Source organism: Rousettus aegyptiacus, unplaced genomic scaffold (genome assembly GCF_014176215.1).
Source record: "Rousettus aegyptiacus isolate mRouAeg1 unplaced genomic scaffold, mRouAeg1.p scaffold_m13_p_3, whole genome shotgun sequence".
NCBI classification, from domain to species: Eukaryota; Metazoa; Chordata; class Mammalia; order Chiroptera; family Pteropodidae; genus Rousettus; species Rousettus aegyptiacus.
The window spans coordinates 9901628-9927753 of record NW_023416306.1 but is presented as its reverse complement, the minus strand read 5'-3'; the positions used below and the strand labels follow the sequence as shown (position 1 = coordinate 9927753).

At 33.5% G+C, this 26126-nt stretch overlaps 1 protein-coding gene, 1 non-coding gene and 1 pseudogene across 2 annotated transcripts in view; 1 reads left to right on the top strand and 2 right to left on the bottom strand.

The window, feature by feature from the left end:
• Positions 1-24958, bottom strand: part of RC3H2 (ring finger and CCCH-type domains 2) — a 38917-nt gene extending 13959 nt beyond the window's left edge. The window contains 9 exon segments of the mRNA XM_016137456.2: positions 1036-1344; positions 3114-3226; positions 4481-4599; positions 4716-4848; positions 5313-5513; positions 9141-9316; positions 15721-15954; positions 18534-18651; positions 20842-24958. Of these exon segments, the coding sequence (XP_015992942.2) occupies positions 1036-1344; positions 3114-3226; positions 4481-4599; positions 4716-4848; positions 5313-5513; positions 9141-9316; positions 15721-15954; positions 18534-18651; positions 20842-21072 (1634 nt within the window). The 5' untranslated portion in view covers positions 21073-24958.
• LOC118601160 lies at positions 4930-5040 on the bottom strand. The gene has a single exon (XR_004950245.1). It is a non-coding gene; the product is annotated as a small nucleolar RNA SNORD90 (small nucleolar RNA).
• On the top strand, positions 7356-7474 carry LOC118601390 (annotated as a pseudogene).
• Positions 24959-26126: the final 1168 nt, after the last annotated feature.

The window sequence follows — 26126 nt, the reverse complement described above, 5'->3', positions numbered from 1 at the left end:
CCAACCAGACAATATTCTTTGATATATCATTTCTAAAATCTCCCCCAGGGAAGATTCTAAGTATCCTTTAATAAACAAATTTCCCTATCACATGCTAAATAGAGAAATAAAGAATATAATTGCTTACCTACCTATCATTTATTATATGAAATCACTAGCAGTTTACCATGTCTAATATCCTTTTCTCCTAGAAAGCATACACTAGATACTGACACTCTCTTTATGGGTGAACTAAACATGTTTTAACTCAGATTTTAAGACTCTAAAAGAATACCAAAACATGAGATTTTAGAAGTAGAAGTAACTTTTCAGATCGTCTGAAAGTTTTAAAACTTTGTCTTAAAGTACCAAAACCCCTTTACTAGCTAAATTAAATTTTATGCTGAAGCCCAACAACAATAATAATGGAGACCATAATAATAACGACAACAGATATATACTGAGTGTTTTGTGGCAGGTGTTGTTCAAAACACATTGCAGTATTAATTCATTTAATCCTCATAAGCAACATACAAAGTAGGAACTATTATTATACTAAACTGAGGAAGATAAATTAAGTAACTGGCCTAAGATCAAACAGCTAGGAAACAGTGAGCCAGAAATTAAACCCAGAGTCTGGCTCCAAACATTACCCTTTTAACTTCTATACATCATTACAGAGTTTAAAGTAGAACCATTCTCATTAAAATAGAGACTCAAGCATCTCACTTGCTTAGTTTTCTATTTAGTTCCTTTCTGGTACCCCTATGGACTCAATCCTAATGTTCAAGAAAATAAGGTGCAAAAAAATCAATTCTGGTCCAACCTCTTCAGTTTATAGCTGAGGGAAACAAAACTCAGCTGAAGTGGTTTTCTAAGGTCGCAAAGCTATTCAATTGCAGAGCCAGGTCGAGAACTCAAATTTATTGTTATTTAGTGCTTTTTCTACATTTTGGATAAAAATTCTATTAACTGCTTTTCTTCAGGATAACAAATACTCAGATGTTCCTAAAAAGGTCAAGTAACTCATATTAAGCACTTTTACCTACTACTTACTTTTCGGTTACAGACTCTGAAGAAGGCCCAGCAGCGCTCTGACCATTAGTGCCAACCTTCCCCACCTTCTTCGCAGTCTCCAGAGCTCTTAATGCACTGTCAGCATTACGTGGGATTAGCTGGGAAACACTGTTTTCTGCATTTGAAATTCCGTTTGTACTTGGAACAATTTTCCCCGTTGTTTCAGTACTTCCTATGACAGAAATGACATTTCCGGCTGTGGTTGTGACAGTGTTGTTTACACCAACTTTATTTAGAAGAGGAAACGTTCTTACAGTTGCATTGATCTTTTTGTTCCTTAATCAATACCTGTTTCAAAAACAATCAACGTATCAGTGAAAATTTCACTAAAGCTTTTCCTGGGGGGAAAAAAGGCAATGAGAAAAAATTTAAAAGGCGGAAACAGCTTTGAAAAAGTTCTTTCAGCTATCACATACAGTCTACATCAAACTCTGCTGTGATAGATGTCACATGAAAAAATATATATGCCATCTACACACACACACACACACACACACACACACACACGTACGTTTCTCTAGGCACATAATAAACACAGCAAGCAAAGCACACATGTATTCAGAGAAGCCTTTTGGGAGGAGATCCTTTTGAAAATTTTGTCTAACTGGGATATAAAGTATAGTATGTTAAAATGAAAGAAACCACATGACTTTAGTTAGGAATGTAGAATGAGAAAAGGTATGCAAGAGTTGAAAAAATTCTCTGTTGTTAACAAGTTGTTAAAGCATTACGTAATTTTAAAGAAATAAAAAACCAAAAATTCACTCTTAAACATTACACCAAAATATAGAAAATCAGTGTTATATTTTTCAGATTTGTTGATGAGATTATGTCAGAAAGGTAGGCATAGACTACGTGATGCAGGTTCTTACAGACACAATCTAGATTTTATATCCTTAGCCACAAGGTAATGACAAAACAGATCTGCATTGATCCTTATGGCAAAGTTCTCCCTGTCTTGTGGGGAACAATGGGATTGTGTGTGAGCAACAGTAACTGTAACAAGACTAGTTAGGAGGCAACTGTGGATCAAGAAAAGGGAATGACAGCTTGGATTATAAGGCTGGAAAGAAGAGGGAAGAGTTAAGAATTATATAAATAGAACTTGGTGACTAAGCCAAGCAGTGAAAACTGGCAAAGATGATTCCTATGACATGACACATTAACTGGCTGGACCAGGGTACTGGTGGAGAGTTGAATGGAAGGTAGAAGAGGAGGATGTAAGGGAGGAGAAAATTAGCTCGAATTCAGTTTAAGTTGTCTAAAAACAAAAGGGAGATGTCCATTAAGAGTTGATACACAGTCCAGTTGTTCAGTAGAAAGGCTGGGATCAATTTTTTGGTGAAATCTCAAAGAGTGCTTTGGTTAAAAACAAAAAAATCTCAGACAACATATAATATAGTTTATATCAATTTACTTTTATATTTGGGATAAGTGGACAAAGAAAAAGGAGTTATCCATAAAAGAGGAGAAAAAGAAAAGATGACACATAAAAAGAATTTTAAAAGACCAAAAAGGGGGTCAAATATGTGGTGACAGAAAGAAATCTAACTATGGGAGGTGCACATGCAATGTAAATATATATATGCCTTACTGTAAAAATGTGCAGCTGACACTTACCAGATTTCATTAACCAATGTCACCATAAAAATAATTTAAATAATAATAATAAGGAAAAAAAAAAAAAAAACAAAAGCCACAAACATAAAATGTACCCGCTTTACCATTTTACCTGGGGCTTTGCTGTTATCTACAACTGAACCTGAGAAAATAAGATTGTACACAGGAGCATTTTCATTCTATACAGGAGCTTAGCAGAAACATGTATTCCAGATACACGACTGTCTAAAATATGTCCCTGACTAAGGTTCTAAGTCACTTCATATGTTAATCTTGCTCCCAGAAGCAACAAAGTATGTTTTCAAAAGAAAAGATTATTTTCTACAATGTGAATTTAGCTGCATCTTTGAAACTCATCACTAATTTTAAGATTGTATAAAACACTTTCAAAACGATCAAAAATTAAACCCATATGAAAGAGAATTCTCCTAACTTACTTTTCAAGCTCTTCCTGAGAATGGGCAAAAGTACAATTTGTTCCTCGTGGACACCCTCCTTGTTGTCGCAGATCTCGGCACATACTAGTCTTATATTTGCTGTTTGGTTGGGGCTATAGAAAGAAAATCAAGAGGTGGAAAGGTGAAGGTTACAGTTGTTATTTATTCTTGGGACTTCGGAATTTCAAGATTACACCTTTAATTATTTTGCTTATTAGATAAGTAATTCGTGTGCTGTAACAATTACCATTCTATCATTCTCCATTAAGAATTATGTAGCATAACCCTGAGTTGGAATTTCAGACATTCCTTCTGAGGATCATCTGGAACTGGTTCAAATGTTATGTCTATTCATTTGTCAGGCAACATAATGCCCATGAAAATAAGAGATTTTCTCATCAATTCCCTGCTGTCTTAAAGTTATGAAACCAAAATCAAATATAAAATTTTAAAAAACATTTAAAGGCCATAAGCTTGTTCATTTAAACTTTCCCAGGAAATGTAGAATACAATTTCTCCTGAAAGTGAAACATTTAGAAATATCAAGTCATTTGTTAACTCTCTTCTGAGGCTTGGAGTTGTGTAAGTTTATACATACAATGAGGCAAAATATAAAAACCTCATCATACTTGCTGTGATTTGCATCAAAATTAAAAAGTCATTGTTATTTTTATGACCTTAATGAAGATTAAACATTTATCTTTCAGTTAATATTTCAATATTATAATGTCTTCTAATAGAGTAAGGATAGAAGATAAAAAGATCACTTTGGGGTAGATCTGATCCCAGCTCTGTCACTTATTGCCACCATAACCTTGGATATGCTATTAAACCTCTTTAAACTTCAACTTGGGAACAACAATTATCCTGTATGTGGCTGTGAGGATTAGAAATAATGTGTAAAATATTGAACATAGGGACTGACTCATAGTAACTTAACAAATGTTTTTATTAAAAGATTTATACCTTAAATAACTCCTAAAGTACACTAAAACATTTTTAAAATTCAAATTCCACACACGAATAGAAATTCTTTGTATGACAGCAATGAAGAAAAAAGTGACAATTTCTCCACATTAGAAGAGAATCAGACAAAACATTTGGAAGAAATCAATGATCCACACTTGGTCAAAGACAACTACATTCAAGATACTATCAACTCACATTCAAGATGCTATCCAAACTGTTGCTGTGCTATGAATTATTTATCAGGTACACTACAACTTGAGTTACTCCCAAAGAACAGATAATAAAAACTTATGAGACAGTAGAGTGACATAAAGATTCCATTAACCAAACAGTTTGTAAAGATGTTTAGGATGAAACTCGGCTAGAGATAACAGTAGAAGTACATTAAATGTGCTTACCTGAGGTGTCTCATGGCCTTTTCTACTATAATTTTGGATGAAGTCCACAAGGCCATGAACCACTGTTTTGACAGCTACCATTGCATTTTCTAGCTGCTCCCAAGTTGGTGAAACAGCATCTAAAACAAGTCGCCAAGGGGATGGGATGGAGGAGAAAATTTGTTAGCAGAAATTCTCTTGTGTCACTTACCTCAAAGTAGAAAAAGCATAAGCAATTGAGTATTTTCCCACATACCTGGATTGGGGTCTATGTTTGCAAGAAGCTCTAAATGAGGCCTCAGTCTATTTAAGTTAGCTGGGTCGCCTGTTCGTTGCAAAACAATGGTCAATTCCTGGACACTCTTTGCAAATGATTCTGGAGACTGCAGCTAACAGAAGACAGAATGGTTTTTACTCTGGTCCTTATAAGATCTATACTCAAATGTTTTTATTTAATCAATAAACTGAACAGGTTTTCAAGTGTCTTCAGATTTCATAGTAGGAGTATCAAAGATGAATTAACTTTTCACCTCAGAATCTGCCCTATGAAATTCATCATTAGACACTCAGAAAACTTATTTATAAGCTGTATGAGCTCTCTGGAGTCAGAACGTAAATAACAGACTTTGTAAGCCTGTTATTTGCTTTTATCCTGTATTTGCTCCCCTGCTGCCTGCTTTAGTTTATTTTGAAAGTTAAAAAAATACTAATAAGAAAAAGAGATACTTTGTAGGACTGATATTTAAAAACATAGGAATCTCCAACTGGCTGTCTCTTTAGTCCCTGCAGGAGACTCCAGTACTCTCCAATGTTAACAGTAATGACAGAAATCAGCATCTCTACTTTCACGAACCTTATCGATAATAGACTGCATGTGTGACTTATGCGCCAAGTCACCATACAGAAGTGAAGACCATTGCTCAGGTGAAATACGGAGCCCTGCTTCCATAGCAATATGAACAATTTGGGCATCATGTTCTCTGCGTAACGCCTCATAACTCCGAAATTCCTCCTTTAGCTGCATCAGAGAAGAGTCTTCATCCCTTTTGGTAACCTTAAAAATAACAAGGAGAAAAAAAAAATCCCTTATCAGAATTGATCTGCTCTCCCTCTGCCTCCAACCAATCCTTTTTGGGGGGGGGCCTGGGGAGGTGGGAGAGCACCAACTACATATCAGATACCACACAAAGAAGGTGCAAAGAAGATAATGTCTTTACCACAAATTCTTTTTGGAACAAAGCAGAACTTTCATAACATAATATAGTCCTGCTTTTCTCCAATGAGCTCAGCAACTAGTAGGGAAGAGACTTATAAAATTATAGTATAAGTGCTATTATAAGGCTCTACGGCAATATGAAGGAGAGGCAATTAAAAATGACTAGTGGAAGAGAGAGGAGGATCAGATAAGGTTCTCCCCAGCTGAAGGATATACGAATTGAGTCCTGAATAACAAAGAGGAGTCCCCCCAACAAAGGTGAAAAACAGAATTCTAAAACCAGTAGCAAGTGGTGAAATAGAAACATGAAAGCGCAGAACACACAGAATTAAATGCTAACGTGCAGGCCGGAAAAGAACCACAGAGGATCCTGGACACTATGATTAGCAATATGGATATTACCCTGAAGGGAATGGGAAGCCACTGACAGCTTTTAAGCAGAGGGGTGTCATGATCAGCCCTGCCAATGAGTAGCTAGCTCTATATTAACTCCATATGATGATTAAGAAATTTTCTGCCACCACAAAAATGATTAGGATATTTATACAGCTTTAATCTATACTTAAATGATAAATTCAAAAGTTAGGAGTTTCATATGTCCTAGTGAAACTATCTAATTAAACATGCAGGTACATGGCTAAATAATTTCCATAATAAATGATACACACTTACTTCTGAATGACTAAAACTTGCTAAGAAATTTAAAACTTAGGAGTCAGAATACCTAGGACTAGTTGAGGTTCTGAAACTTCAATTGGACAAATCACTCAAACTATTTAAAATGATGATTTCCTCATGGGTACAATAAACACATCCCAGACCACCTCACTGGTTGTGTCTATTGCTGTTGCTTGCAATATGTCCCCAAGAACATGAAGATGAAGAAATCAACTTACCATCTGAGAGTTAACTTAACAGTATCAGTTCACAATTATCTTTGGGAATATGTAAATATATTATAGAAAAGTTTGAGATCCCCAAAATTCTAATCAACTTAATCTTAGGTATAATTTAAAAAAGGGCAGAGTATAACTAGAAGTCACAAAAATCTATATTCTACATAACCTACTTAAATAAATGCTGAGGAAACAAAGGAGGAATTATCAACCTAAAAAGCAGAAAAAAGAAACCCACAGAACCAAAGGATGGTAGTGTGCATCTAATCATCAGGTATGGTACAGGTACCTCATGGGCAGCATAAGCATCTACCTACCCGAATAGTAAAGATGGACAAAGGTGGCTAAAAGAGTCCCATTAAAATTCTATTCACATGCATCAAAATCACCCATAAAGTTTTAAAACTGTAGCTTCAGGTCTACTAAATCAGAATCCTTGGCTTTGAAGACCACACGATTTAAAAATTATATATGAGGGGTGGTTCCATAAAGTAGTGATTAGCACGTCTGCTTTACACGCAGAAGGTTGTGGGTTCGAGCCCCAGCAGAGCCACAGTCCATACCCCAGGTGCATGCTGCAAGAATGTGGGAGAAGATGCACCACCCTCAGAGATCCAGTTCTTAAGGGGAAACAGCAACATCCGTAGGTCAGGGGTGGAAGTGGCAGGGGGGAGATTAACAAAAAATTATATATGAATGTTCAAGTCCTACAGGAGATACACAAAATCAGAATATCTGGGGATGGGACCCAGGAATGCATACTTTCAAAAACTCTACAGGTCTCATCTATGGCCATGCCACCCAGGACAAGCTTGATCTTGTCTGATCTTGGAAACTAAGCAGGGTTGGGCCTGGTTAGTACTTGGATGGGAGACCACCTAGGAAGACCAGGTGCTGTAGGCATACAAAATAAAAAATAAGGGCTTGTAAGCTGACAAAGTCCTTGCAATCTGTGAGGTCAACCAAGGGTTGCCTTGCCTAAAAAAAAATAAAATTAAAAACTCTACAGGTCTCTACAGGTGATTTTCCTGTGTACCTTCAGTTGAGAACCATTGCGTTAAATATGAGAATCATTAACTTTACTTGTTCTAATTCCATACTAAACAAACAAAGGTTTGATACTCTTCTACAGAAAAATATCTACAACATGAGAATTCTACAACATGAGAATTCAAATCATTTAATCATTACAAATAAAGAGATAATAAGTTAGGATGATGTTGTTCCTGAGGAAAGATTCTCCTGCATGCATCCACAAAATTCAGGTCTCTAAGCCTATAAAGTCCAGGAAAAGATCTTTGACACGGTGCCTTTACTAGAGTAAATGCCACCAGGGAGAGAGGCTTCGTGACAATTAAGTAAGTGTGATGTCCTTTTATTCATCTAAACCCTGCTTTAACATTTTAAACTACAGGGTAATGAGTATGAAATGAGAACATAAAGTTGAAATAAATTTTTAAACTAGTGTTATTAAAATGTCAGATATTAGTAGTACCTTTAGATTTATGATAATCATAAACCACAAATCATGATACCTAAGAGGAAAAATAAGTAGTACATAATGTGAGAACCTACCGATCACTTCAGGATGACAAATAATCTCTGTAACTTGGCTGCTTAGCCAAAAACATCATGTTTGAGGAACCAGAGATTCATTTCAATTGTTGCCCAAAGGAAAAAATCAAGCATTATAACTATCAGGAAGATAGTGGCCAAGCCTCATTATGGAGACAAGTGAACTCATCTGAACATATTTCCATGATCACTTATATCTCAAACTAAGCAATGTGCCTCCCCTCCCCCGGCCAAATGACAACAACACAAATCCTTTTTCTGTCTATATTGTTTTAACCCTTGGGGCTATAAAACCGGTAAAATAACCTAAATAAAAGCTTTGGTTTCAAATTTAGATGTTTAACCTTCATAGATGCCAATGGGATGTTCTACTTCTAAGACCCAAAAAGCAGCCTATACTCCTGTAACATGCAGAAACTTTAAGGATTCAGTCAACTTTCCACTTTTCTCAATACCCATCACCACCCACGAGCCTATTAGATGATGAAACTACAATTCTAAATATCTTGGGATTCTTTCCTGCCCTCTCCAGCAAAAACAAAACAAAACAAAAAACAAAACACTACCCTAAATGCAGAGTAGGGCAATGCCCTCAAATTTTCCCTAATTATCCATAAGGCAACATATAAGCCATTTCAGATTAAAAGCTTTAGTCCCACAGAGAATGAGATAAAAATAATAATGGGGAAGTTAAAACATTTACCTACTCCTTTTAAGTTTTCAGCATAGTTCCTGACTCCCTTTTAAGAGGTAAGAATAAATGAATTGGGCTTCTTTAGTCTACTTTTATTATTCCAAGAGTCAAGTTTACCAAATTATTTCCTTATGGTGTGTTTTGTTATTGCTATCTTCACATGTGTTCTTATTCTCAATAGGTAGTATCACACAGATGCATTCTATGTTTGTGGGGCCTCTAGCCTGGGTAACACCCATTCTGGGAAGCCTCTGTCTCACATACAGGCACGTAATGTTTAGATGGTTGCTTACTACTTACCTTAAAACAAGAAGCTCGATACAGTAGTTGCACAACATGACCAATACTTGTTTTTGATGCCTGAGGAAATCTTGGTTCTAGTCTTTGCACAACAAAAAGTACCAGAACTTTCCTTGAGAGGGCAGAACCATCTTCTAATGCCAGCAGCACCAGCTTCAAGGCCTCTTCTTGCATAGCTAGAAGGAACATGAGTTCATGATAAATGAGAAATCCTGCAGATCACGTCCATCACAGACTTCTTTGGATATTAGTGTACAGCAGTTTGTTATCCAGTCTGTATTCGCACAAAAAGAGGACATCACACATACACAAATACAATTTACTTAAATAGTATAGTAGTCCGCTCTTATCTGTGGGGGAGATGTTCCCAGATCTCCAGTGGATGCCTAAAAATGTGGATAGTACTGAACCCTATGTTTTTTTTTTCCTATTCAGTAAGTCCTCACTTAACATCATTGATAGGTGCTGCAACTTTAGATGTATGATGAAACCATAGGCTGATTGATACAAACAAGAGTTAAGTTCCTATGGCCTCTCATCAAAGTTATAACTCAACAATGTTACTTGAGGACCTGCTGTACATATATACCAATGATAAAGTTTTATTTATAAATTAGGCATACTAAGATATTAACAATAACTAAAAATACAATAGATCAATTATAACAATATACTGTAATAAAAGTTATAGGAATGAGGTCTAAATATCTTATTGTACTGTACCACCCTTCCTGTGAGGATATGAGATGATACAATGCCTACATGATGAGATGAAATGAGGTGAATGACACAGGCATTGTGACTTAGCATAAGTCTATTATAAAGGTTATTTGAAAATAAGTGACCAATGGGTGGATAGCACATACCGTGTGGATATGCTGGACAAAGGAAAAAGTCACAATGGCACAAGATTTCATCATGCTACTCAGAATGGCGTGTAATTTAAAACTTATGAATTGTTTATTTCTGAAATTTTCCATTTAATATTTTTAGACTGCAGGTAACTGAAACCACAGAAAGAAAAATCACAGATAAGGGAGGACTACTATAATCAAACAAAACATACTTCCTACTAAACAACCAATCAGAACACAAGTCAACAGAACTTAAATATATCTTCTGCAGGTACTTAATAATTAACTAATTAATGACAGTGTTAAAGTGAAAAAAAGTCCTCATTTATAAAAGACATATAGCTAACTCTGACAAGTAACACATAAAGGATACACAACAGTCTTAAAGGATACACAGCAGTCTTATGGTAAATGGCAATTTTGTTAATGCATGAAACTGTTACTTGCCTGTCAGAACTATTTTGTATATAATTTTTAAGTGGTATTACTTCTGGATGCAGTACCTATGGATTTATGTTGTTTTCAAGCCAGGGATGTATACTATAATCTGACCCTAATCATGAGTGAACATCGGACAAACCAAATTAAGAACAGTCTATAAAATAACTAGCCTGTATTCGTCAAGAATACAAACATTAGACAATGTAAGGCTGAGGAATGGTTTCAAAATAAAGAATACTAAGAGACATGACAAATAAATACAATAAGTAATCTTAAATTGGAACTTATAAAAATCTCTTTTATATATAAATAAATACAATAAGCAATCTTGGATTAGAACAAAAACGTCATTTATGGCATTTATTTTCTTCCAAAAAAAAAAAAGAAAAAGAAAAAGAAAATAAATACCATAAAAGACATTTTTGGAATAATTTACAAAACTAAAATGTAAATTGTAGATTGCAGGGTTGTAGCAATGTTAAATTTTCTGTATTTGATGAATGTAATGTTGTTATCTAAGACAGTAGTATCCTTGTTTTTAGGAAACACACTTACGTATTATTGAGTAAAGGGGCATGAAATATGCAATCCTATTCTCAAGAGGTTCAAACAAGAGAGGAGGGAATTATATAACAAATACAGCAAATTATTAAAATCTGGTAAATATGGATAAAGAGTATTCAGGAATTCTCTTTATTATTCTTGCAATTTTTTGGTGAATTTGAAATTATTTCAAAATTAAAATTTAAAAATATATTGGTTTTCAATTAAAATGGAACTTTAGAGCACAGAGATCATGTGGAATCCAGATGAAGAATAAAACCTCCCCTTTTTTAAGAGAGGCACAGCCCAGAAGTTAAACCACTAGGCTAAGGTCAACAACTAGTTAGTAGCAAAATGTAACTAGAACCAAAGACTTCTTTAAAATTAAGGTAAAATTCACATAACATAAAGTTAACCATCTTAAAGTATACAATTCACAATGTTGTACAACCATCAACTAACTCCATCAACTAAATCTATCTAGTTCTAAGACATTTTCATCACCTCAAAGGAACTACATAGCAATTTAGCAGTTACTTCTCATACCCTCTGGCAACCCACTAGCCTGATGGGTAGCTCTACTGATTTACTTTTGTGGATGCTTCACATAAATGGAATCATCGAATGTGTAAACATTTGTCTGGCTTCTTTCACTTAATATAGTATTTTCCAAGTTCATCCACACTGCAGTATTATCAGTTTTCACAACTTCTGGCTGAATAATATTCTATTTATGGATATACCCCATTTTGTTTATCCTAAGTTAGTGAACATGTGGAAGGTTTCCACCTTTTGAGTATTTTAAATAATGCTGCTATAAACACTCATATACAATTATTAGTTTAAGTGCCTGTTTTCAACTCTTTGAGGATACAGACCTAAGGGTGGAGCTGCTGAGTCATACGGTAATTGTGTTTTAACTTTTTGAACTGTCAAATTGTTTTCTACAGAGGCTGCACCATTTTACACTCCCTAGTTCTCCACATCCTCACCAATACTTTATTTTTCATTGTTTAAATTATGGTGAACCTATGGGTGTAAAGTGGTATTTCATTGTGATTTCAATGTGCCTTTTTTAAATTACTAATGACACTGAGCATCTCCTGTGCTTTTCAGCCTTCTACACATCTTCTCTGAAGAAATGTCTATTCAAGTGCTTGGCCCATTTTTTAATTTAGTTTGCCTTTCTTTGAGTTCAACAACCAAGGATGTTTGATACCTGGGTTAGTACTCCTTAGGTAAGGTAAATAAAAATAAGATATACAAAGGCAACATTCTAAAATTATATATAAATGCGGATTTTAAAAATTACTTTTCAGTTGAACTCGTATTACGGAAAATTTTAAACATATGCAAAAGTAGAGCTAACATGCACCCATAACACAGCTGTTGCCAGTAAGGCTTCATCTTACTTCTTACCCATTTTTCTAGTGTTTTGGCTGGAGTGTTCTAATGTAAATCCAAGACAACATAGCATTTCATCCTTAAATAATTCAGAGAGTATTTCTAACACACAGGAATTATTTTTTCAAATTTACTATAACACCTTTACCCCCTCTAAAATAAGTGATATATTTCCTCAACATCACCTAATATCCAGTCCATGTTGAATTTCTTATTATTGTCTCAAAAACTTTTTTTATAGTCATTTCTTTAATATCTAAGTCCATACATTGCTTTTGGTTAACATGTCTCCAGGCTCAAAAAACTATGCCAGTTCCCCCTGGCCCTCCATCCTTCCATTTAAAAGAAAATCCAGTATATTTGTTAAAGAAACAATCACCTTTCTCCACAATTCACCACATTCTTGATTTGGCTAATTTTGTTGTTTTAAACTATGTTCCTTTATCTGTTCCATGTAAACTACAGGCTTAGTTAGTTTCAGAATGTTTTTTTCTTCTTCCCCAAGCATACTTCTTATTCCCTGTAGTACCATCAGGAAATGCATAAGGCCCAGCTGTCTCACTTTACTAAGACTGATAAGTGTTTTGAGGCCTTACGCATCTATTATAAATTTTCCCAGCAACCTTTCTTCCAGTGGTTTTAACAGCTACTAATAATTCTCGCCCAGACCAACTAATTCACTTGATGTTGCAAATTTGTGATTTTTCTAATTTTGACATTTTTTTTCTAAGTTTATTAACTAAAAGAACCTACCCTCCACATCCTAAGAAAGAGTCGTTGAAAATAGTTTGTAAAAGGCAAGGCAAAAAACTGCTTGATTTTTTTCTGCGCCTTTTCCAATTTTTAGAATGTGTTGGCACCCAAGGAACTGCCAACAATAACTGATTAATTTTTCTGCACTATTATTACAAAACCATGAATTTTTATATATTTTGTGTCTCAATCTATTAAATCATTATTCATTTTGATGTTCAAATTGTCCCCCACTTATGTTCAGTGGGAGCCCCTTCAAATTCAATTCTATGTTCTTTTGACAAGATTCCGGGTTGTTTTTTTTTTTTAATATAGCTTTTTACTTTCTAGCATAAGACTTCTCAAGCTCTTCTTATATTTTTCTACCCTTCAAGTGGAATCAGGCTTAATCTGAAGAGCCCTGCTTATTTTTTAGTGGTAAATGGTATTATTAAAGGCCACAATCTAAGTGCTATGACTATCCATTGCTTCTAAGCCATTTCAGTGGACAGACCCAGGGAACAGGTATTTTTTAGAAAATAATAAAATAATATAAACAAGTCTATATTGCCAATTCAAATTTAAGACTATAGAAATTTTACATAAATTCTTTGATTTCATACTTGGATCTCTTTTTTTAAAATGCTGAAAATCTTGATTCCTAATGGTATTAACATAATTATTTGCTTTATTCTACTGTGTGTTTACATAATAGTTTCAAAATAGAATACCAATAAAATTATCAACAGAGTGATGATTGAACACAATTTAGGATTTATTATGTATCCCCTGCTAGAGAGATAAAAATCAAAATACTGTGTGTTCTAAAGCCACCTGAAAGAATTCAATCATGATAAACATGTTTTATTTTTATTTTTTAGGTATTGATTTGTTTTACTCATTTTATTTAAATTTTTAAAATTTTTACTAAAAATTGTTTTATAATTACATAAAACATTTACATGGTTGCAAAGTATAAAACAAAAGCTTATGACTTCAATAAGGCCTGTGGCTTCTCTCCTTGTCTGCTCTATCTCGGTTCCTCCCTTCTCTACATAAGCTTATTATTTTGAATTTTTTCCTACCATTGCTTCTTTTGGAAAATATAAACAAATAATAATGGCTGTATCTCTCTCCTGTTCTTCGATAAAAGGTACCACGATAAGCATACTATTCCGCACTTTGCTTTTCTTCAACTTAATGTATCTAGAGATCACATGCGAACAGAATATATACATCTTCCTCATTTCTTTCAATAAGCACATAGAATTACATTGGAAAGATGTACCAGGTCATTAAGTTAGTCTCTTATTCACGGACATTCAGGTGGCTTCAGATGTTTGCTCTTACAAATAGTGCTTTATACCTTTGTGTATCCTGTATTTTTTGCTGTATCTTTGGGACAGATTCCTCAAAGTGGGACTGTTGGGGCCAAAAGGTAAATGCATAGGTAATTTTGCTAGATATTGCCAAATTCCTCTATAAGTTTGTACCACTTTGCATTCCCACCATTACTGGACGAAAAGTGTTTCCCACAGCCATGACAACAGAATATACTGTCAAACTTTTGGATTCTGCCAATCTGATAAGTGGGAAATGGTATTTCAGTATAATTTTAAGGTATATTTCTCTTAATATGAGAAAGACTGAGTATCTTTTCATGTGTGTGAGGGCCATTTACAATACTTTCCCCTATGAATTGTCTGTTTACATCTTTTGACAAATTTGTAACTGGGTGGTTTGTATTTTTCTTGAGTTTTTATAAGCACCTTAAATATTAATTATAGTAGTGCTCTGCATGTAATTTAATACAAATATTTCCCCAAGTTTGTCATTTATTATGCTTCTAATTTTTTTGTGATGCATTTAAAAAAATTATATAGTCAAATATCACTCTTTCCCCTAGTGCTTCTGGATTTGGAGTCAAAGAGAAAAGTGTTTCCTACTCCAAGGTTATAAAGGAATTCCCTCTTGTATTTGTTTTTATTTCTTGTATACTTTATTTTTTAATCTTAAGTATTTCTGATCTATTTGGAATTTATGTAGCGCTGGAGTATAAGAAATTCATCCAATTTTATCTTTTTCAATATGCCTAGTCAGTTGTCTTAATGATACTCACTAAACAAGTTTCTTCACAAAAATAAATCCTACTTGGACTGTAATTCTAAATCAGAAAGGTTAAACAATAAACACTCCAGAAGACAACAAAGGACAGTATGTCATAACCTTGGTAAAGATTTTTTAAACAGAATGTAGATGGTAGTAACCATAAAGAAATCATCCCGATTCTTTTTTTTTTTAATTTGTTTTCCAATTTTTAAAAAAGTTTGTTTCCTTTACTTACCACCTGAGTAACCTTAGGCCTCTAACTCGGTTTTCTAATTTGTAAAATTGGATCTGTCTCACCTCTCTTGAAGGCCATGGAGGATTAAATGAGAAACTTATTCTAAAACACGTATAGCTTATGATAAACAAAACTGATTTATGTCAAGATTTGTATGTGTAAATAAAGATGACTTGAGTCTGAGGAGTTTTACCTCTTCTAGAAATTGGTATCCTCTAATCCTGACAGCTGATAAGAAAGGCAAGATAGTGATCTATCTTACCTGGCCCTAGAAACTGGCATCCTCGAGCCCTGACCGCAGCCCATAAGTTGGCAGACAACTGCTGAGGGTTCTGGTGTTGTAATATTAGTTCCGTTACAGTTCTTTCTCCAAGGGAACGGGCTGCTCTCATGGCTCTTACACGACCTTCTTCCTCTACCAGTTGACAGTTTACAAGTGTCACCAGTTTCCTTTGCATTGGACGGCTCAGTGCACTCTGGTTCAAACTAGCTACACCTTTAGGAAAAAGGAAACAATGAAAACTAAATTTTTTTCAATTAAAAAAGGCAAGACAATTTTTATTATCTCTATTTATTAAGCCACAATTACTAATGAGTCCTCTGTAAGGCACTTTCATTTTTTAAACAAGTACTCTGTCTTTATTACTGTTCTGTGGTAATAATAATTTAATTTTTAGCTGCTTCAAATTTTACACAGGTATACTGTTCTCTGGGTTGTATGTGTCTCTCAAGAGTACTTTGAGTTTATTTAATCTATTCTCCATTTTGACTAAAACTGCTACAGGTAAATTTAAAGTTGAATAAATGAAAAAATCTAATCCGATAATAATGATAACAACAGCTCTTGTTTTGTTTATTGTACACAAGACATTAAGAACATTGCTTAATGGCAAGATTCTATTCCATTTTCCCAACGCAAGGATGCTGCTCTAGCAATTCTCGTCTCTCTCCCTTATCGTCAACTTTTCCCTTCCAACTTGATCATTTCCATCAGCATACAATCAGAACAAGCCAAGTTATTATTTCATCCATCTAAAATTTTTTTTAATCATCCCTCTTCTGCCAGTTCTGCTCCATTTCTTCTCTTTTGTAGCAAATGCTCTAAAGTTGTCTATATTCACTATCTGAAGTTCCTTGCTTCACCATCTTTAAAACCTATTCTAGTCAAGTTTTTGTTACTATTATTTGACCAAAACTGCTCCTGTCATGACAATTACTTCTACTTTGCTAAATCAATAGTTAATTCTTAATCCTTCCCTTACTTGACTTTTCAATAGCACCCAACACCGATGATCACTCATAACTTCTTTAAACACTTTTCTTTACCTGGCTTCCGGAACATCCCATTCTCTTAGTTTTCTTCCTTCTTTTTTTCCCAGTCTTACTTGCTGATTTCATCTTTTCTTCTTGTCTTCTTAATATTAAAGAAACTTAGTACCCAGTTTTTGTTTTCTTCTCTATTTACCCTCACTATTTAGTTGATCTTATCCAGTCTTACTGCCTTGAGATCTACATTTCAATAATTATACATCAGTGATTCACTCCCAAAATTACAGCTTCAGTACCTCATTCCTTAACATATATCCACTGGTCACTCAGTAGCATCCAAGTAAAGATCTGACAGTTCAAACTACCTATAGCATTCCTTACCTAAATTGATGACAATCTCTTTTTTCTTGTGCTCAGACCCTAAACCCAAGAGTCATACTTGACTCTGCTCTTTCTCTCATATCCTACATCCAATAACTGAGGAAATCCTCTTGGCTCTACCTTCAAACTATATCCAGACTGTCCACTTCTATCTCCACTGCTATCATCTTGTTCCATCTGATTAATAACTGATACTGTTTCTACCCTAGTCCTTCTATACTGAGTTCTCAACAGAGTAGCTGGAATGATTCTTTTATAATAAGTTAGACTGTGTCACTCCTCTGCTCAAACTCTGGAGTGACTCGTTTCAGAGTAAAAGCTCGTCTTTTAAATGGCCTGTAAATCTAAACATCACTAACCTGTTTCTTTTCATCTACCTCATACTGCTTTCCCCCTTGCTGATAATGCTCCAGGCACACTCTTTTATCACTGTTCCTTGCAGACACCAAGCATTCTTTGGGGACTTTGCCCTTACCTCTGCCTGAAACTCTTTTCCCAGGAATCTACCTAGCTAACTACCTTACCTCTTTCATCTCAAGTTCAAAAGCTACCTTCTTAATGAGACCTACACTAATCATCTTATTTCAAATTACAACGGGCCCTTCTTCTCTCACCTGACATTTCTGATCTAATGTACTGTTTTCTTTCCATAGCAATTATCATTTATAACATAGTATATAACTTGCTTTTTTATTATATTTATTATTATACTTTCTTCCTTTTCTAAACCTAACTGCTATGAAGGCATGCATATTTACTCATGTATACCACGTACCAAAATAGTGCCTGGTACTTAATACATGTTCTTTAGATATCTTTTCAACGACCGAATGAATAAATGAGGTGGGCACAGTAAGTTTCTCAAGGAAATCACTATGTCCAAAATATCCAAGAGTGAAAAGCGTGGAGCAGGGACTAAATAAATACCTGATTGATTCACTCTCCAACAACTTTTTATTACATCTGTGATGTGCTAGCCACTGGGTACACAATGATAGATAAAACTGAATTTCATTTCTGTTCCAGCACTTAAAATGACTTATTGTACTTATATGTCTGTCTCCACCAATAGACCATGGGTTCTCTGAAGGCAGGGTCCATACCACTGTAAGTGCTCAATGAATGACTGAATGAATACATGAACATATGAAACTTATCTTAATAGGGCTTATTAAAACTAACAGTCTGCTACAACACTATTGATTTACTCAATGTTGTATGTCTAATGAATTCTTAAATTAATAACAATATTATTTTCAGAAAAAATGTAATAAATGTCTTCAATCAAAAAGTTTTCCAAGATCTCTCCAAGCAAACTCATTTTCCAAAGCTGAAAACATTTTAATAGAGTACCAATATCAAGTCTTCAAAGTAAATGTATTACCAAGTCCTACTTACCAGAAACAACACTTTTGACAAACTTACCTTTACCTCCACTTAGTGGTTTTAAGTAGAGTGCCAAATCTTCAACACATTTCTTTGCAACTTCATAGTGTTTGTTCTCACCTAGATTACTTAACTTTATTGACTGATGGTCTGGTACCTAAAAATAAAGAAAAATTGAAGAAATACATTCACCCAGCTCACAAACTGTTATTTATATATTCAATAATAATTGTGGTGAGTATATAATGATAATACAGAGACAATGCACTAAGATAGTTTAAATAAAATTAAACCCAAACACTTAGTCAAACTGCTTTCCAAAAATCAAGAATATTATACTTAATCGCAAGGGCTGTGTGTACTAATAAATAGGGGGAAAAAAGCAGGTAGTTAACAATATTGCATCAATGTTAATTTCTTGGGAGTTGATAACTATGCTATAATCCTGAAAGATGTTAACATTAGGGGAAGCTGCAGAAAGTTATACAGGTTCTCTGTACACTATTTTTTGCAATTTTTTCTAAAACTATTTCAAAATAAAAAGTAGGCAAATGGAAAAGGATTTTTTTCCTTTAGCATGTAGCACCTTCTTACTGTATAATTTACTTAGCATCTATTGTTTATGGCCTGTCCTGCCTTGCTAGAATATAAGCACCATGAGACAGTATTCTCAATGAAAGGTCAAAACTTGGGTATGAACTGTGATTCTGCCACTATGAGTGAGCCTGATTAAATTATTTAACTGCCCCAAGTCATGGTTTCCCTATCTGTAAAATAAAGAGGAAAATCCCTATTTTACTATGCTATTATGAAAATTCAATTTAATTCAACAAATATTTACATTTATGAAGTGTTTATCATATGCCAAGAAGTTTCAGGCACTAGGCATTTACCAGTGAGCAAAACACAAAATTTCTCGCCATTGGGGAGCTTACATTCTAGTGAACAGAGAAGGCAGCCAATACATTAAAAAAATAAACAAAAATATAGTACAGCAGATGGTGATCATTATAGTAAGGAGAACTGGGAGTACGGAAGAGGAGTTGCAATTTTAAGGGAGGTGGTCAGGATAGACTTCCTTGGAAATAAGGACATTTTAAGAAAGACTTGAAAGAGAAGAGGGAATGAGCATTCTAAGCAAAGAAAACAGTCACTACAAAGCCCTCAGATAGGAATACGTGTGGCATATTTGACAACTGGCTAGGAGGCCAGTGTGGCTTACACAAAAAGAGTGAGTAGTAGATGAGGTTGAAAAGATAATACGGGTCACTTCATATAAGCCTGCAGGCAATTTTAAAGACCAAGTGAGAGAACATTTTATAAAAGACAAGACATAATACCTTACCTATAACAGATGCTAAATACATGGTAGCTAGTATTACTAAGATGGCATTGTTTGCAAGAGGCACCATCATTTCATGTATCATTAAGATATAATGCTGCTAATTAAATTATGACACACTACTGACTATAAATACATCTTGATTTCAAAGTGTCTAACTGGATTATGAACAATGAAAAGAAATGCTGAGCTTTACAAGGAAACTTCAAAAATCAAGATACTAAGGAATGGGGCATTTTAATTCACTGAATTTTCTAAGACGTGATTAATCAGAAAAATCCTCACTTCCTTGCTTTAATATGTAGTGTATGATGTACAGAATTTCAACTTCTTCACTTGTAAAATGCAGATAACAACTACCTGAAGAGCTGCAATAGATGCTGAACGCTTACTTATCACACCTACACAAAGCAGGCCCTCATCCAATGGAAACTACTTTAAATCTACGGTCTTCATCTGATTGAGTAAAATGATTATAAACAAGTAGTAGTAATTTTATAGCACCTGAGCATAAGAAACTGTGCAGAATTTGTTACTGACACTCTGGAAAAAGGTTTTCGATACATACATCCCTAAACAGAACTTATTTTCTCATTTAAAATATTATCCTAAATGTCAACGGAAGTTAAAAAGAAAGCCAAAAAACCTGCATCTGAGGGTTTTATTTGGTTGCTTTCTGGCCAAAGCTTTAATAACATTTTTTTCCTTATCACCTAATAAATATTTATGTAAACTTATACGAAAATTTTTCTTATCCACCAAAATCACTTATATAAATTTGGATCACAGCACTGAACACAAATACATAACCATGACAAAATTTATGATTTTGCATAAGGATTTATGATATTATTTAAAGAAAACCTTTTGCAGAATACAATCATGAAAATCAGGGACATCAAGTATTTTTTGTCTTGAATATCAGTGAACATACTTTGTACCTCTTAATGAACTAAGTTCTGTAATTATGACACATACCAAATGTGTAAAATCTTGAAAGCTTACCTGGGCTCCAACTAACTGGAGAAGTGCGAAGTTGACAGGAAGCACATCAATGTCTGTGTTGATGGCAGTCTGGTCAAAAGGACAAGCTTTTCGGTGAAGTTTATTCAAGCAGGTCTTGCAAACAGTGTGTGAACAACCTAAACTGATGGGTTTGTGCACATTCTCATCAAATTCATTATAACAGATTGGACAGGACAGAAATTCTGTCCATTGAGCTGCCTGCACAGGCATTGTGGAAGCTGGATGCTCGGGTTAGCAGTCTAGCAGATCATTATTTTGCTGTGTAGTGTTTTGTAAGCTGGAAATGGACAAAAGTTAAGAATTAACCACATATTCATCATTGACCTTTCAAGAGTTAACTGTAAAGTCAACCATCACGGCCTCAAAATCTAAAACAATTCTAAATAATTTTATATGTCTCAGGTGTCTTTTTCAGTCTATCTGCCGAATTAAATTTCTGAAATTTTGTCCAAAAACAATATTCTAATAGTGTTCTTTTCAAATAAAACATATTTATATTGGTTGCTCATGTAACAGTCATCAAAGCTTTCATGTATTTTCCTTAATGACCACATCTAATAAGTAGATTAATGTTCCACATTTCATTCTCAGCAACACAAATTATGTGAGATTGCTGATTTTTTAAAAAGTGTTTCCCTTTGGTATCTACCACCTCAAAATATATTAATATATGGCCTAAGAGTTAGTGAACTTTGGAATCTATTAACCAAACAATATTGTAGTGAGTCAAGTGTGAAGAGACAGCCTTGCCACCCGAATGACCATGGCAGTCAAGAGTATGTTCAATTTGGCAGCTTCACATAAAAGGAAATCTCTGGTCAGGACTTGTTTAGGAGGCTAATTGAGGTACTGAAAATAAAAGTGTGAGAGAAGATTGTGATAATAGAGCTGTTTGTCCATGAATGATTCTTGTAAATCCTGAATGTGGGTCCCTACAATACTTTCGACAAAACATATCATTTAGTGATTGATAAAAATGTATTACCAAAAACTGTCAGATCCAATGAGCAAGATATAGAATAAAGCGTCTTATCTAATAATTCTAAATTGAAAAATGCAAAATATAAATTTCTACTTTGCTATGATTATAGTGTGAGAAAAATAATATATGCATATGATTAAAAGGCACATGGAAAAATGACAGTGAATTTTCTTTTATTTCTAAGATCAAAAAGTTTGTTCCATAACTTTAAGTAAAATAAAATATTTACTATCAAGACTATAATGTCTTTTAATTTAAAACTTTTAGATACCTAACTTGAACATTCCACATTTTACAAATTTTCTGTAGCTTCCATTATGAAACTTATGTAAGTCTGACAAAAGCTCTCTGGTGAACAAAAAATCTAGGTATTTAGGACAATTAAATAGCCAGTGATTTATTTCCTAAGAATGTTTACCAACTCAAATATTAGATGTTTAAAAATAAAGTCAGATTCAGCTCAGAAAGGTATATAACTGATTCTTCAATATCGCCACATCCAAATGAAGACTTCTAATAGCCTGTATTGTGCTTTTATGGTCATAAAAACTAAAGTTTTAAAAATATCTTGGTAAAAATGAATTAATTACAGGGCTTTCTATCTAAATAGCTCCCTGTGCAAACTTCCTCAAACAGCTCTAATGCAAAGTATTTAACATCTTTATTTTTAAACTAGCCAAATCTTGCAAGTTATATTTACTTTATTTTTCAGTTTCACTCTCAAGTTGTCACATCTATTAATGCCATTGATCTTAAATCCAGTTAGCTGGCTCTCAACTTTAGAGACGAACACTAAGCAGGTGAATATATCACTCCCTGAACTTTAATGTTCAGTTTACTAGGCTGCAGAATTACACAAGGAAAAGGCCTCTGAGGAAGAATAAATTTTATCTTACCTCTACTAGTGAAAACCCTAATTTAATCAATTACTTGAACCAATACAATATTTATCCAAACAAGACATTGTGTCTATTTTTTTTTATATAACAGCCACCTGTTTGCAAATGCTAATTCAGTGGGTTAGGGTATCAGAGGCCACTGGGAAATAGGAAACTAGTAGCAAATACTCTTTCCTTATTTAGTTTTCCAAGATCATCCTGAAATGCTTTAGATTAAAGTTAATTATTGGGGGTGGGGAGAGAAAGGCATTCATACTTGAACTAAAAATAAAAATGTTATCTTTCATATTTTCACCTATTAGTTTGAAGTGTTTCAAACTATTCCAGAATACACTGATAGTTTTATGTTACAATATCCCATATGTGTCTCTAGGTCTACTAACACTAGATGTTTTAATATAATTAATGCTGAGTTTAACTTTAGTAGGAATTAATACATTTAAAAGAAAAATTCTTCCCCAAATTTGGCAGTAACTCTATCAAATTTGCCTTCTGTTATGCGTCAGGTTCAAACTTTCTTACGGAAAAATTATGAACGAAACTTTTCTTATATAACATATAAAGAAGTTTGATTTTTAAAAATGTTTTTCTTCAACACTATTATCAATAAATTCTAGATTCTTCAATTACGATGACAAAATGTTACCTAAAACGCAGAGCTTTATGCAGTCCACTAAAATGTTTAATTAGTAATGACAAAATAGAACTTTCATTTCTTTCAATAAGGCACTTTATAAACATTTAGCTAGAAAATATTTTCATAGTGATAGAACATGATAAATATAGCCTATGTCTTTATAGTTTATTTTAAAAGCACTAAATGAGCATTGGCAAGCTAAGAATATACATTAATGTGTAAATTTCCTCAATTTATACTAATACATTCCACAGCAACTTATCTGACTCTATGGAAGTATAAATTGCTAATAACATTTACAATTAGTATTGATGTACTCATCCTAAAGATACTCCCAAAACATCTCAAAATGAGATAAAATGGAAAGCTCACAACTCTAGAAATGTAAATGGACTAAATAAAAGCATACTAATTGAATTATTTGCATTACCTAATTTCAATTACTAGTTACTAAAATAAAAGAATAAAAAGATAAAGCATAGAAGAAACACTAAATTAGAGGTGGGACCTTAAACAGATTTTTACTCTAATTTTTCAAACTGCAAATTCCTTGCTATGAATACTGGCTCATAACATAGGAAGAGTATTAGACATCTCTCATATGATGTAAATCACAAACTGCTTTATTAAGAGCAAACTACATACCAGCTAAGTAGTTCCATTTTCTAATATTACACCACCATATCATGTAGCTAGTTTATGACTATGATACCTGATTTTAAAAGGCCGAAATAAAGTTTATGCCTCTTTCACTATTATATTGTGTGTATGTGTGTGTGTGTGTGTGTGTGTTGTGTATCTTACAATTCTCTTTATAAAGATGTGTACATTAGAGCTTAGGTCTGTTCATTAAAACACTCATTGTTTTCATTCTAGTTCACCCATGTGAAGAATTTAAGTGACTGAAGTGGATTATAACAGTACTTCTCAATTCAAAAACCTTTAAAATAATTACTTTTGGACTTAAAAGATTATATTGAAAGCATCCTAGGTACAATTTAGATCTTAACCTATAAAACAGATAAAACCAATTAAAATAATCTGTAAGCTCTAAAACTAAGCATTTTCAAACATATAAAAAGGACTGGAGAAAAATGAATTGAATTACAATGTTCAAGACTGCTTGTGACTTTAGTGTAAGTTAGAAAACATTTTTGACTCAAGTTTTAATTCTTAAATCCAGTATGGGGTTGAACTCAGTTTTTCAATAAGTATGAGATTTTTAACTTCCAATGTCTTATGATAGAACAGTAATGAAACAATTTTCTATTTAAATTATTATCACTGATAAGTTTTGCTTCTTTAATGGTGAGTATATTTGAAAACACTTATTTTTGAGACAGATCTTACTTCTGTCTATCAAATAATGGCCACCAAATAACTTTATTCTTCATACTACCAAAGTGTTTGTGCATGATTTTAAGACACTCTGTTAGATTTTTGGTTTTCATGTGTCTACTTTAATTCCGATAATTTATTTCTTGGAAGTAATAGTACTTTTATTCACATAATTTATTTCTTAGAAGAAATTCTCTAGAATAACACTGTCCAATTGAAATATAATACAAACCACAAATAATTTAAAATTTTCTAGTAGTCATATTAAAAAAGGGAAACAGGTGAAATTAATTTTAATATATTTTATTTAACCTAATTTTTCCAAAGCATCTTTTCAATGCATAATCAATGTAAAAAAATCGAGACAATTTTAATTTTTTTTTTTTAAACTAAGTTTTCAAAATCTGGTGTGCATTTTATACTTATATCACATCTCAAGTCACACTTGCCACATTTAAAGTGCTCAAGGGCCACATGTGTGGCTACTGAGCAGTACTGGACAGTGCAACTCTCCTTAAAATTAAGAAGTAATACTCAAACTAACTTTTATTAATAATTTGAGGTGAAAGTCACACCTACACTTAAAAAGGTTTTCTAAAAACTAGAAAACTGAGGATCATAAAGATGTAACTTACAACATTTATGAGACTGGGTGTACAGCATTATTTTAAATTTTCGGCTAGCTTTATTTTACCATATGCTTCCTTTTTCTATCACTGGAAAGAGAAACGTCAACCCAGTCCAACCAAAACAATAAGCAAGTAATTATAATAAGAACTTGTTATGTTTATTAAAGCATTCTTTATATTGCATACAATGCAGTTCTATTTTTGAATATAAAATTCCGTGTAAAGAAAATTGTTTTGTTAACTTTTTACAAACTGAAAGACAGTGAATTACAAAAGCAGAAAGTGAATTAATGAAAACATATGAACAAAGGACATAAGTCTTCTTATGTCAGGTTAACACAACAGTAATAACAGATCAGGATAAACTCAAAGGATCTACTAATGAACATGACTGCAATTAAATCCTCAAAGAACAGGAGCCAGTTTTAATTATAACATCTGCTTTTTCTAGACATGTCTGGAATATATGTTTAACATTATGTTTTTCCAGCAATTTTCCAAACTCTAAAATTTGGAAAATATGATTCTCCAAGTCAACAAAAATGGCAATATTGAAAAAAACAGTCTTTGACAAGATGTAATGGTCTCTATTTCTTCAAGAATTGAATGCAGAAGTAAACAACATAGAAAAGAGATGTTATGTTAGAACAGTGGTGTAGCTCTTAAGGCAGATAAAAGAAGGTAAATAAAGGGGAATCCATGAATGTCTCTTAATGTTTCAAGAAGCCTTAACTAAATTTGTGTATTTAACTACAAAAAGGCTGCATAGGCTAAATAAA